Source organism: Marmota flaviventris, chromosome 7 (assembly GCF_047511675.1).
Source record: "Marmota flaviventris isolate mMarFla1 chromosome 7, mMarFla1.hap1, whole genome shotgun sequence".
NCBI classification, from domain to species: domain Eukaryota; kingdom Metazoa; phylum Chordata; class Mammalia; order Rodentia; family Sciuridae; genus Marmota; species Marmota flaviventris.
The window spans coordinates 64,500,622-64,515,328 of NC_092504.1; the positions used below are offsets into that span (position 1 = coordinate 64,500,622).

The window sequence follows — 14,707 nt, forward strand, 5'->3', positions numbered from 1 at the left end:
TCTTGTTAGTTAATGTATTCTCTACTTCATAAAGATGTCAAGGTGCGCAGAATTTGTTTAAAGCAAACTAAAAGACCCCTCAGCACCCAAAACAAAAACAACAGACAGACGAACAAGAAAAAAACACCAAGTCAAAAAAGCAAAAAGGAAAGAGGAGAAAAAGAAACTGAGAAAGAGACAAACTTGGAAGGGGAAGGAAGGGAGGGGGGAGGAGAGAAAGGAGAAAGATGAATGGTGTTAGGGTTTAGTGTTATAGACATTGAACAAGTTTGCAAAAATGGATTATAGAAAACAATTGAAATCACTCAGATATGAAAATTTTAGTATTTCAGAGTTTTGTGACTCTATAATCAGGTAACTATTGTGTCATTTTCCAGAAAGTTGAAGGAGTTGATGATAGGCTGATAGCTTGGCTTCTGGCTGCTGGGTAAAAGCATTGGGAGGGCCTGGATCTGGTAAGAATTTTTTTTTGAGGGTTTATTTCATGATTTAAGTTGTACAAAGAGAACTATGTCATGTTAGGAGTAAATAAATACTTGCTTTCTATTCCCTAATGCTGTGAAAATAGAAATTTAATTATAATCCTGATTCTTTCACAGTGGGGCCAGCTTGGAAAGTGGATTAACTTGAAGCCTGTAACATGAAGTAACTACTTCTTATTGTATTCATGAAGTAGGCTTGCTTATTTTTATTTTAGATTAGAATATAATACAATGGACATACAAAGAATTTCCTAGCTAAAATTTATTTTTCCTTTTTTGTGTATTGTAATATATGAAGATATTCACATTGGACATGTTGTCTTAATTAAGTGTCACCAAACTTAAATAATTAGGAAAGTGATGTTTAAATGTATAGGTTTCATGTTTTATCTGTTTCACTCCTTTTGGACCAAGTTTTCACCAACTTTGGAAAGTATGTTCATGGAAGAAAATTAGCTGAAATTCTAACAATAAATTTTTGCCAGGTTTTTGTTTATTTTACTTATCAGTAGTCTCATACTTATCAATATTCCAGATTGACAATTGATTCTCATAGTACCAGAGGTAGGATCCAAGTTAAACTTAGGAGGATTTATTAATATATGGAACATACCTCACTTGGATTTCCTCTCTTAATTCATTGAAATTAAATCAACAGAAGCTCGATGCTGCTCATACCTTGAAGAAGCAACTGGCAGCAAGTATTGCTCATGGAAAAGTTTCCTTTACAAGCTAGGAAAACATTTTGGCTTCATCCTACACATATACTCTGCTCCAAGGTCTATTGCTACTGTTTTCCGAATTACTCACTGGTTTGATGAATGGTAGTAACAAGTAGTGCTTTTATTGCAATGTACAGATGTTGATATATTCCATGATTTTCTTGGAGTAAATGGAAGTCTTTCATGTTGAAAAAACTCATTTTGGAAGTAATAGAAGAACCTAGATTTCCACTTTTAAAAAATCCATACACGTCCTGCAGTTTTATTCTTGTTTTTCAAAGAAAGTTTGTTTAAAGAACCTGTCCTCCTTGGCATTGATAGAAAGCAGATGTTACCAGCAGGATGAAGCCAGGAGGCTTAATGAAAATAATAGAGTTAGAAATAGAATAATCATGTTGAAGGTCAGAAATAGATAAGAATCCTTGTATAAAACAGAGTAAGGCTTGTGGGCCTGTGTATGTGTGTGTGTGTGTCTCTGTGTGTGTGTGTACAGGCACATTCAAAGAGAGAGGATGAAGAAAAGGAGATGAAAGAGGGAAACATTAGATGACAGTGTTTCATCATGAAGTCCAATTTTACAAATGGTTTGGAATTACCTGCATTTACACTTAGTTAATTGAGTGTTTGTGGTTCCCATAGTACATGGGACTTTTAACTTAGAGTTTATAACCCAGTATAAAGAATGTGTGTATGAATTCCTTGGAAAAGTTTCCAAGGTTTTTATTATATATATATTTGCTACTTGAATTTCTTACTATATTCAGAAATATAATATTTTCAAAAAAATAATTTTCACTATATCAAATATTGTGACTGAATAAATAGGACTCTTGCCTTGTTCATATTTCATATTTAAAGTGAAATCTACATAATATTTGTAGTTATTTATGAGCTCTTCTATGTGGTATTATTTAGTTATGTTAAGTAATTTTGATAATTATGTCATATTGTTCATGCAAATATTTTTAAGGTCAGGAAAATATGTGGTGAGAGAAGGAAGCTATTTAGGAAATACAGGGAGACTATATTGTATAAAAGTGTTGCAAAATTTGGTCTGTAGAGTTTATTTATTAAAGTACAAAGATTATTTAGACATTTTTCTTGATGTTGGGTTAGAACAACAGAATATTGCTTTAAGATTATGCGAATTTCAAGTAATACAGAGTAACAAATGCTAATGTCATTTTTATTTCTTTTTTATTTCTGTAATGGACTGAAGTAATAATGGAATATGTCTTGATTTTTTCATGGTATGTTAAATAATTACAACTTTTCCTAATTTTTGTTAGTATGACATTTGTAGAATTTCCTATAATTGCTATTTTATGTATAGTTGTATATTTTGGTAGTTTTCCAGTACTAGCTGTCATATCTATATGCATGTTAGTATGCTAGATTCTATATCCTATGAGTTTCTGTCTTCATATCACTGTGCTTACTAGTAGATTTGTGTGGTACAGTAATAATTGTACTTAAATAGTCCATAAATAACCCTCAATATGGTACAGTGAAAGGATGGCAAAAATTCTACACTGTGTTTGAACAAACCAAATGTAATTCTGTCTGAGCACTATTCCACCTGTAGGAAACTTCTTAAGACTTTGCAAAAAGCTGAATAATGCTCATTAGTATATATAGATTTTTCATACAATTTACATGCTTACTTTACCTTCATATTCTGTGAACTAGTTTTGACTAACTTATAAATTGAAAAGATTCCAATTCCCCTTTGTATCTTTCTTTGATCATATTAAAAACTAATTTAACAGAAGTGCTAATGAAAACAAATGGCCCTCTGAGGTGCAGAGGACATGAGTGAGTCTGCCTTCCGTTCACAGAAGACATTACACTGATTTCCCTGGAGCGAATACCACTGAACTCACCAGCACACCCCACTCCTGCCAATCCACTACCTGGACTTAGAACTGAAGTGTTGAAAATATTCACCTGAAAGAAAAAGAAAGTAGATTCTAAAATGGTATGCAAACTTAGTGCCTACAAGAAATAGCCATTTCTCGTTTTTACCTTCGGTTTTATCTGTGTCCTTCCTTGACATTCATCGTATTCTTCCTGATATTACAGTAATTCACATTTAAATCTGCTCCCTTTTGTATTTTCAACTTTCTTAAATTCAATTTCTTCACCCAACTTTTATTTTAAGTTTCTATGCAACTGGATTTGAAGCTATAATGTCCACAGGGACCTTATTTTCAAGACTATAAAAATCTACAAAAGCCTCTTTCTAAATCCTAATGTTCATGTTTAGTGATAATAATAAAGGCTTTTATATACAGATCACTATCTCAAATCTTGTTATTAGCCCAGAAACTTGCTGGCAGGATGGTTTCATCAGTCACGGTCAGGTTGCACTGGGTGGCCTGTAACCATTATGTCATTATCATTTGGGGGATGAGCTGGTCACTGTTTGTAGTTTCACCAAGTTGTTCTATCAGCTCTCCAGAAGTAAATGCAAATAAACGGGTCCCAAACCCCTCCAGAGCACACTGTAAATCTTTGTAACTCCGTGGCCAAATGGTAAACCGCAGGACCACATGACTCAATTCCCTTGAGACAGTCGTGTTTTTCCTGTCAGACTTTTCTTCCCTCATTCATCAGCTGGAGGCTTTCATCTCCTTTTAAAGTCATGGCCTTTCAAGTAGGGGTGAAATTACACCTGTCAGTAATAAATGTTCCCAGTGCTCTGTGTCATTCTGTCATTTCACAAAAGAAATTAGAAGTAAGCCTAGCCTATACCGTATGCAGTTAGCAACACTTTTTTCCCCTTTTCTATAGTATTTTGAAATACCTTCCAGCTATGTAATTGTTGTGCAGATTTTTAAAATATTCAATAAATCGGGGGCCTATAGCTTCTTTGTGCGGTATATGTTATTAAATTCAATAACTACATTAAACTTATTTGACAGAAAGATTTGGCTGTATACACAATCTGCAGTGGAAATCTAAATGTGCCCCTTAGCACACTTGTTCTGTTTATTTTTTCTAAGTTACACTCTGATAACTTTGTGGTTGCCCATAACACCATACAGCAGGTGCACCTGTGCAGCCACCATCTTATTTACATAGAGAACAAAGTTAATGTTTTATTAAATCCAGGCCACACCTGGGTTGGAACAGTAGTAGGAAGCTGGGTTCAAATCAGAATTGCCACTTGCTTTTTAGCCTGATATTTGAACTACATTGAGCAAACTCTCTAGAGTTCCCTTGAAAGTTTTGAGAACTTGGTCTATTAATTCTTCATTAACCAAAGGATAAAAAGGGAACTGGAAGACTGAGTTCATTATCTGTAAATCTCACCATTAACCATGCTAGGTTTTGACTTAAGAAACAAGAGTAACTGAATTGTGTCATTACCACCCACACCATACACTGTCCCAAGGCATAGAATTATTCAAATATAAATGTATTGGGCTTGATATACCTGAGTGTGAGGGCAAATGTTTTGATTAATGTCCTAAAACTGAATTTAATGAATGTGTGTGTATCTCACAAATCATTCATGATGGTTATATTTTAAAACTTGTTTATGTTCCTCAAAAAAAATTATGTGCTGATTGTTTTTAGATTGGTGAAACAGCTGCTAATACATGAAAACAATTAGCCACACACAATTTTATTAGCAGAAACTTATGTTATTTTTTTCCAGAATGCAAATGAAGTATATAATTTCGCTATTTGTATATATTTGCATACTCTGTCTTCCCCGTTCTTCTTTTAAGAAATAAAATAGCACAATAAATTTTAAAACAGCCCAAAACTTAGAAGAATGAATTAATCCAGCTTGTTACTAAAGAATTTATTTCAAAAACACTTTGCTGATTTAATTTCCTCTAGAAATGATTACATGTACTATCATTATAATTTGATGATAAAAACCTACTGTGTCTATTTCAAGCCTAATTAACCAGTATCCTAAGTTAAGAATTACCTTCATCCATATACAAGGCTGAAAAATGAATTGCTATTATTAAATACTGTGTTTTGTGAAAGCTCTATATAAATAATTTGAGAACAGAATTATCCCTATTGTGTACCCAAATTATCTTTATATTAAATAATTGTCTGGTTCAATTTAAAGTTTTCCAATAATACTGCCATTTAAGTAGAAGTTTAATTTAACACTCTCAACTAAGCACGAAATGCCTTTGAAAGTGCCTAACTCGCGGCCTTGAGCTTTCATTGAAGGTCTTCTTCCATTTAGCACAGGGTTCTTAACGTTTTTTATTCATCTTCAAAAAAATAAGACATATCACTCCAAGAGAATCAAGTGCAGTAGTGAAAAAAGAAAGGCTAAGAGCCCCAGAAAGAAGGAAAATGTCCCATGCTGTGCTGAACTATTGTGGTCTTGCACAGTGTTGACAGCCCTGGATGAGGGGCATTCCTCACTCCATAGTGAGCCAAGGTGTGGAGATCTACCCTTTCTCCTAAGCCAGTGAGTGGCAGGGTAGGTTATTAACTCAAGGTATTTCAACTGAGCAGTGTCTTCAGGGCTGATGTCAGTCTAGCATATTCTGCCATAACAAAAAGTAGAGAATTCACTGGAGAAAGGTGTACAGAGCTTTGACACTTGAAGTTATTGACATTGTATATTTTGTGGAACCTCTCATTTTCTAAGGATTATGAATACATTACTAAATTTTTAATTGTTCTCCAAATCATTTAATTCAATATGATGTAACACCTATGATATCTTAAATATATTTAAAAAAAACCACTTCAACCAACTCAATCCATTATAAGCAAAAAGTACATTTCTTTCATTTGCTCTCCAAACTTGGGTCCTATACATAGTGTCAATCAAAATAAAAAGAAACACTTGTTTCTTCCCTGCCTCATCTCCTTCTCCAAAATTTCAGCTGATTTTATGTTCAACTGATATGCTTACATACCATGAAGCAGTGTTTTTTAAAGTATAGTCACAATGTTGCTTTCGTAGAAAACTGCTGTCTTGGGAAGTCTGGAATTGGAGGGTTAGGCTCAGTAAATATTGGGAACCACTGCCTTTTAGGTCAACCTCACTTCCCTTTGCATATGAATATGGCAGTGCTCCACCATTTGTCTATACCTGCACAAAGTATTGCTAGGTCCAAACACTATTGACTCAGACAAACATGATTGGGAAAACACATCTTTCTGCAACTTATAACTTGATGGCTCTCAACTGTTCTTCCTATACCTTTGCACTGAAAAGCAGACAGGCAGATGCTTAATTTCTTCTCTCAAATGTCTGTGTTATTGTTGTGTTTCAAAACAAAGAGAAAATGTTTTCCTGACAGAAATTGTCCTAAGAGGTGCACTTGTGAGACTAATAATGACTTGTTCCCACAGTGAGATATTGAATAGAGATGACAGTCCCTGCCAGTGGTGAGGCATCAACTCTAAATTAAGGCATTTCTTTTGAAAAGGAGACATTATAGTACCTCTAATAGAAATCACAGGTACTGTAATTAGAGAAGATGGCTCTGATTTGAGGTGGGTAATGAGGAAGAACCCTGACCACGTACTCTGCTGTAGTATCATGTGTGTGTCCTTGGAAGCCTAGCTGCCTGCTAAAAGGTGAGGGGGCAAAGTTCGTGTAGTTTGTCCCAAGGAGAAATGAGACCTGGGGCAGTGGTCTTTCCCTCCTCTTCCCTTCCCCTTTCCCACCCTCCTTCCTTTTTACCCTCCCTCCTTCTTTTATTCCTTCCCTCCCTTTTTCCTTCCTTCCAACTGAAAGATTAAATACTAACAATTGCTGGCAATGAGGCTCTTTCTAAATGTGGTTTCAAGTTTTAAATTTCAAAGAGTTAGTCCAATTTATTAAGTTTTTTTTTTTTTTTTTAAAAACATTGCTTACACATGCTGTTAAAATGTTGTTTGAAGTTGAAATGTTTTGAAATAGTATCTGATCAGAAGGAAAAAACATGATTTTAATGTCAACATATGGGAGACACCTTTGGTTATATTAGTACCAAAACATTGTGAATCAGTATAGTTAATTATAGCCCCAGGTTGTCTAGTTATTCACTGATGTACTTAAATGTTTATCAATTGATTATATTTTAATACCAAATTATGGATTTTTAAGTGACAAAGAGTATTAATTCACATTTTAACAATCTACCATATTTGAAAAACTCCATGTTTTTATTACATTAACTCTTTCTTGCTCTCTATGCAGCCGCTAAATTTTGAGTAGTACCACGAACACATATTAGTAGTTCCCAGTAGTACTGGGAACATTACAGATATGTTAATATTCACTAATCTGAGAAAACTAGTTTACTAGACTTTGGGAACTCTGATTTGAACTTAGGGAACTGTAAACAGAGAGGAGAATTTAGAAATTGCTGGCTCTCTACTGATCAAACATTGTTCATTGGCTAGGTAAACAGTGATATGGAAGCAAACTTGTACAAATGCAAAGTAAATAACAATTTGTGTACTTTTTCTAATAATTCTATCTATTTAAAACAAATGTTATAGGTATTGGAACTTAAACTTATTTGCAGAGTAAAGCTTTAAGAATATTTTGTTACTCAATGGTAGTGTGTCTGTATTGGATTAGAAAACTCATACTACTGATTCACGCTAAGGTAGGCATGCATCTTGATACTTCTGGCAACAGTATCTCAGAGGGACTTTATGTCTTTCTTGGTTTACTCAGCAACCTCAGCAAAACATTTAGGAGATATTTAGCCACTTCTAAAAAAAAAAAAAAAAATTACATTATTTTTCAGATTGTGGAATACAGTGGGTTTCTGGGCCCTGGTGAAGTACCACCTTCAAAATTTAGTATCTTAGGGGTTACCCTCAGCTTCATTCCTTTGGCTTTTAGGGAACTGGTAATGAGCCTTAATTACCCTCTTCTTTGTTACTATCCTTCTTTGAGAGGGGAACTCTTTAATTTCACTGATTAATACAACCTTAGATGTCAAGAATTAAACTTCACTTAAAATTATAAAAAATATCTTATTTATCATGTCCTATTTTCACTTGAGTGGCCTCTCAATATAACTGTTAAATGTTAGTTATCTGTGTATTCTGGAGCCTAGGATTGGAACTGTGACCCCAGACCTTCTGTCTGTACTAGAACATACAAAATAGATGCTTATTGAAGATGAGAGTATAAACTATGAATGCTAATACTTAATATAATACAAGGACTGCAAAGAACTATAAATAATACAGATTTCCAAATATTTTGTTTTAAATAACATGCATAATACACATATATAAATTTTTAAATATAATATCCCTGAGATGAAAAGACCATAGAGATAGTATAGTTCCAACTTTATTTTATAGATGAAAATTCACAAGCTGATTAAGAAAAGTGACTTTCCCAAAGTCTTAATGTGAGTTAACTGCTAATTTGAGGCAGCCAGGACTCCTGAAACGCAGACAAAACTTGTCCCACTTTACCACATTCTGGGGGCCCTAAGAATGTATGTTTAAGTTTATACTCATGGCACTTCTCAAATTGTGTGAGATGCTAATGGTACATTGTACCAGTCAGAACAATAATTCAAATATTTAAATGAATAAGTACATAAAACTATATTGAGAAAAAAGTAGAAAATCGAATATCCTTAAGAGAGATAGAATTATATATGCATGAATATGTATGCTTAATAAGTTAACAGGGCTGGCAAAGATGCATAGATGTATTCTGTATGGAAGAACACCTGATGTTTTAGTCAGTTTTTTCACTGCTGTGATCAAAAGACCCAACAAGAACAATTTTAGAGGAGGAAAATTTTGTTTAGGGCTCATGGTTTCAGAGATCTCAGTCTGTAGATGGTTGATTTCATTCCACATGGCCTGAGGTAAGGCAGGACATTATGGTGTGAGGGTTTGGCTAAGGAAAGCAGGTCAGGACGTCAGGACATGAAACCAGAAAGCAGAGAGAGAAACAGGTAGACACTCCCCACACCACAGACAAAATATAAATCCCAAGAGCATGCTCCCATCAATCCAGTTCCACCAGACACACCCTACCTGCCTACAGTCACCACTCAGTTAATCCCCATCAGTAGTCTAATGCACTGATTAGGTTAAGGCTTTCATAACCCAATCATTTAAATCATAACCCAACTTTATACTTTTTACACTGTCTCACACATGAGCTTTTGGGGGACACCTCATATCTAAACCACAATACCTGAACATAACATTTTGAAAAGTTATAAATGTCTATGCAAACTAAAATGCACATAGATCCAGCAGTTCTACTCTTTAAAACTGTAGAAATGGAATTGTGTCAAAAAAAGTGTTAAGCCACTCTTTGTGGTAGTAAAAAGGAAAAGACAATAGAGAAAGGCTAGGTGGTTCATCATTTATGAAATGATATTTTCTAAAATAATGGTACTATGAATAATCAGAGCATTGGAGACACAAAACTGGAGGTTAGTACTGAATTGGAAGGATTTGGGAGTGTATCTACCTTTCATTGATCATACAGTCTCTATGAAGTAGGTTTTCTTTGCCTTGACTTGCTCAAAATTATGATAGATAACTTCATTAATTGAAGAATCTCCCTTCCTCTTTTAGAGCCTAAGTTTTCCATGGGCCTGGCTACCAGCCCCAGCTTTCTTTCTGTGAGATGTTTCATGGCCTGCTATAAATCTAGCTTTTTGTTCTTTTGTAGAGCAAGGATGAATGATTTGCAGTGAACTCATTAAACAATTAATCTGGTTCATGGTATGCCATTGTCTACTTTCATAAGATCATTCAGGTGGTTCAAGAGGTCTCTGGCCCAAAGGCAAATGTCCTTCTCAAATACTGTTAATACTGTACTGCAGTAAAGTTATTTCAAACATCTACAAAGAATGACAGACATAAATCACCCCCTAATTAAAAACATGTTTATTAGTTTTTCTTAGTTCATTATAATTATGCATGATAGTGGGATTCATTGTGACATTCTTACATGGACTTAGCATAATTTGATTGATTTTATTCCATAATTACTCCCTTTTCTCTCCCCTCCTCCTTTCCACTTAGTCCCCTTCCTGTGTTCTACTGTTATCCCTTCTATTTTTTTGTGAAATCACCTCCACCTTTTTATTTCTTTTTTCTCTATAGCTTCAACATATGAGACAAAACATTTGAGCTTTGACTTTGTGAATCTGGCTTATTTTACTTAGCATGATGTTCTCCACTTCCATCCATTTACCAGCAAGTGACATGATTTCCTTCTTCTCAAAAGCTGAGTAGAATTCCATGTGCATGTATACCACATTTTCTTTACCATTCATCTGATGACAGACATCTAGGCTGGTTCCATCACTTAGCTATTGCAGATTGTGTTGCTATAAATATCTAATCCTACACAAAAATCAATTCAAAGTGGATCAGAGACCTAGGAATTAGGCCTGAAATTGCAACTGCTAGAAGAAAGCATAGGGTCAACATTCCAACATTATTGGCACAAATATTGACTTCCTTAATATGACTCCTAAAACTCAAGAAATAAAACCAAGAATAAATAAATAGGATGGAATTGAATTTAAAAAGCTTCTGCACTGAAAAGAAAACAAGTCTGAAGAGACAGCCTATAGAATGGGATAAAATCTTTGCCAGCTAATCTTCTGACAATGGATTACTCTCCCGATTATATAAAGAACTTAAAAAAACTTAACACCAAAAAAAAGAATAAGGAGAAGAAAATAAAAACTACAACAACCACCCAAATCAATAAATGAGCAAATGAACTAAATAGATGTTTCTCAAAATAAGAAATGCAAGTGACTAACAAATATATGAAAAAATGTTTTACATCCTTAGCTTTCATGAAAGTGCAAATTGAAACTACACTGAGATTTTATTTATTCCAGTTAGAATGCAACAATTAATAATTCAAATAATAAATAATTGTATGAATGTAGGGAGAAAGGAAGATTTAAGCATTGTAGGTGGAACTGGAAATTAGTACAACCACTATGGAAATCCACATAGAGATTCGTCGATAGACTAGGATTGGAACCACCATATGACCCAGGTATTTCACTCCTTGATGTTTATCCGAAAGAACTGAAATCCTCATACTATATTGACACCTGCATTCCAATGTTTATAATAGCAATTCACAATAGCCATATAACTTAAAAAGAGACACACATTACCTACATAAATGTCCCCATCATAATGATAAGTGAAACCATGGGAATGAAACATCTGTAGCTCCACATAGATGGAAGAACTGAGGGTTAACAAGCATGTCCTTCATGCCATATTTAAAATGTAGGCTAAGCACATTGACAAGTTACTTGCTTGTATGACCAGAATGTTAAATAGAGGGGAATGTTATTTGAAATCGTTTTTTCTTCTCTTTTGACACATCTGAATCTATTCAATAACTGCAATTTAAAAGTCTGCTCAAAACATTTAAAAACCATGTAGGCTCACTTTCATACTTTCAAAAGTGGGCATGTAGACATTAACTCAAAGCAATTATGGAAGGAAAATAATACTCAATGTTTGAGAAATAAAAAAAAATGATAGTCTATATATGCATAGATGGTCTTCAAAGTTGATAAACAAAGATTGTGTATGAAGGATCTCACATACAATGATAATGTATGAAGTATCTCATTATGGCTGAGAATGAAGCTGGAAGGAATAAACTTTAATGTGAGTAATTTGATAGTAATATTATCCTTTCAAGTTTGTGATCAAGCATTCTTCTACTCAGTAATGTGCCATGAATACAAAAAAAAAATTGACAACTTTTACTGGGTCAGGGAAGAGATATATAAAAATAAATTAGAGAGGAAATGATATAAAGTAAAACTCAATGAATTCTTAGAAAAAAATGGATACTAATCAAAATCATATAAAAATTACATAAAAAATGTTGAGGCAGAAGACAAGGAGTTTTCTCTGAAGTATCTGTGGTCTAGTCAGCCACATGATTTTTATTACTATTTATTTATTATTACTATTTTATTACTATTTAACTAAATGATGCATTAAATCAATTTCTTCTCAATGCAAATGAGGATAGGTGGCTAATGACAAATGGATTTTTACTTAGTGTAATAAGAGAAGAGTATATTATACAAAAATGAGCTTAATTATGAAAGCTCAGAAGGCTCTACTTCATAACAGTAGAAATGAAATGACAAAGATTTTGTTTTAAGCCCATGTGAAAACCATACGAAAAATGATTCAATAAATGATAGAAGAAGTGTGACATCTATATGTATAATATTTATTACTTAAGTAACCTTTAGTTACCTGTTAATTTTTTAAAGTAATTTAGGCATCAGACAACGTTAAGGAGTTCAAGATTTTATTTTATTTTATGTTATTAATGGTATTGTTCTGTTTGAGCATGTGAAAATAGAAGCAAGAATGAAAGGAGTTATCTCTACAGAATTAAAATAAAACTAGAAACAGTTTACTCCCAAAGTAAATATTTGAGAAAGATAATCACCTTTAGTTCAAACTTGATTCTGATAGGTTAGGAATGAATCATATTTCAAAACCATTGAATCAAAAAGCCCCAAGGTGGCAGTGGCCTGCTCAAGGTAGAGTCATCATGGAGGGTACTGAAGGACCATCTCTTTAGAGTTAATCTTCTATTTCCATCTGACTTTTTAATAATTAAACTTCCTATGTAAGATGTGGAATTTTCAGAATACACTTAAGTGTTGGAAAACATGAAATAATTCATTTCTGTGATTTTTATTACTTTTTTCGACACTACAAGAAGGAAAGAAGAAAAGACACATTTAATGAATATTAAGTACTAGTCATCTTATTAAATGTCATATGTGTGTGTTTGTGTGTGTGTATAAAGTATGAATCTAGAACATAGTTAAATTATCAGACCATATTTAATGCTCTTGAAAGACTGAATTCAGTAGTGTAGTTTTCCTCATCTCCAAACATGGTGCAGTCAATGAAGAGGTACTTACTAAGTACTTATTAACACTCCCTTAGTCTCCAGACACCTCTTGCTGGTTAAGACAGTTGATTTGTTTACCTGTCTGAAATATCTGTACACACTTGTATTTTATGTCTAGCTATATATTGTGCCTAATGCAATAATTTATATTCTGTCTTTCTTCATGGTAATGGGCTAATTTGAGATTGAATTTGTCACCATGCTATTTAATTGTTCACTTACCAGTATGAAACTAACTAAATCATCTTTAATATTATTGTTTTTTAATTTCCATAAAAATGTTGATGTATTGACATATCCAGCAATAATCAATGGTATTGACAGAATAAGATGACATAGAGTTCTGTCAACACTTTTCAAATATGTGATATAAAATATAAGGCATCATTTTGTCCTTAGTAAGACTGGGTACTAGATATTTTCATGAGTTACATGCATAGAACACAATAAAACAATATTAGCCCACCTATCAGCACATACTTGATTTGACATATTTATACATAGCACAGCATTCAGTGCTGTGTGCAGTGAATTTATGGACACCAGAATCTTTATGGTTGAGTGTATGCCATATCTTTGTTTATTAATACACTAAGAGCAATAGTATAACACCTAACTCTGTTTGAATAGTTAATCAGTGAATGATTCCAGAGACAAATGAGAAGGGAAAGAAAAGGGTAGGTTACAGGGATGGCATGGTCATGAAAGGTGTTGTTTGACTTTCAGGAATCATCACCAGATTTCTGGGAAGGCTTTGTGATTGAGAGCCACTATGACTTTCTATAAAACTGTTTGTATAACAGTTTTGAAATGATTTTCACAAATCTTTATATTTTGTATTTTTTGTTCTATAATGGGGTGAACTTAAGCTACTTTCTCATTGTTTCAGAGTGATGGTTTGATTCTCAGTGCCATTTGGGGAGATTCCATTCAGTCTCTTTGTTCCTGTCATCATTCTCAGTACTTAATTTAATTAGTTCTTTGAGGTCATCTTTAATCAACTTTATACTGAATGACAGTTTCTCCTTCTTCTTTTGTTTGTTTAATCTGTTCTATGTGGGGAGTCACTGGAGCTTTGGAATAAGGTAGATCTGCTTACTATTTCTGGCCTACTCATTTTCTACCTATATGATTCTCAGCAACTGAACCTCTAGAACTCAGTCCATAAAATTAGATAAATGACACCTGCCTTTGGGGAGTTGGTTTAGGATGAAAGAATTAACAAAAGTACACAGAGTTCTGGGCAGATGGTGACTGCTTAGTCCACTAAAGTTGTTATTTCTGTGACTGCTACGTCTTAGTTCTGCCACTTTCTTAACAACTCTTTTTTTTTTTTTTAATCACCAACTTATTGACCTTTAGCAAAGTCACAACACCTTTTATTAATGATCTCTAGTGGAATACTTGTAGTAGATGCTTTTCTTTAATTATTACCTTAAATATTTGGTCTGCCATTAAAAAAATGAAATTTTAGAAAGGATTCAGTTACAGATGAGAAACCACACTTAATTTAATCTAAGACTATTCAACTGTTCTCATCTGAAGATAATTTCTTGCCTTTTTCTCAGTGGGTAGGCTTGTACTATTGAAAA

The 14,707-nt window shown here is 33.6% G+C and overlaps 1 protein-coding gene across 2 annotated transcripts in view; it reads left to right on the top strand.

Moving 5' to 3' along the window:
* Cfap299 (cilia and flagella associated protein 299) overlaps nt 1-14,707 on the top strand; it is a 641,205-nt gene that overhangs the window by 249,361 nt on the left and 377,137 nt on the right. The window contains exon 4 of one of the 2 annotated variants that reach the window (XM_027939846.3): nt 1,129-1,179. The exons of the other annotated variant lie outside the window; for it this stretch is intronic. Within the exon in view, the coding sequence (XP_027795647.3) occupies nt 1,129-1,179 (51 nt within the window). The remainder of the gene's footprint in view (nt 1-1,128; nt 1,180-14,707) is intronic. 2 annotated transcript variants of the gene reach the window in all.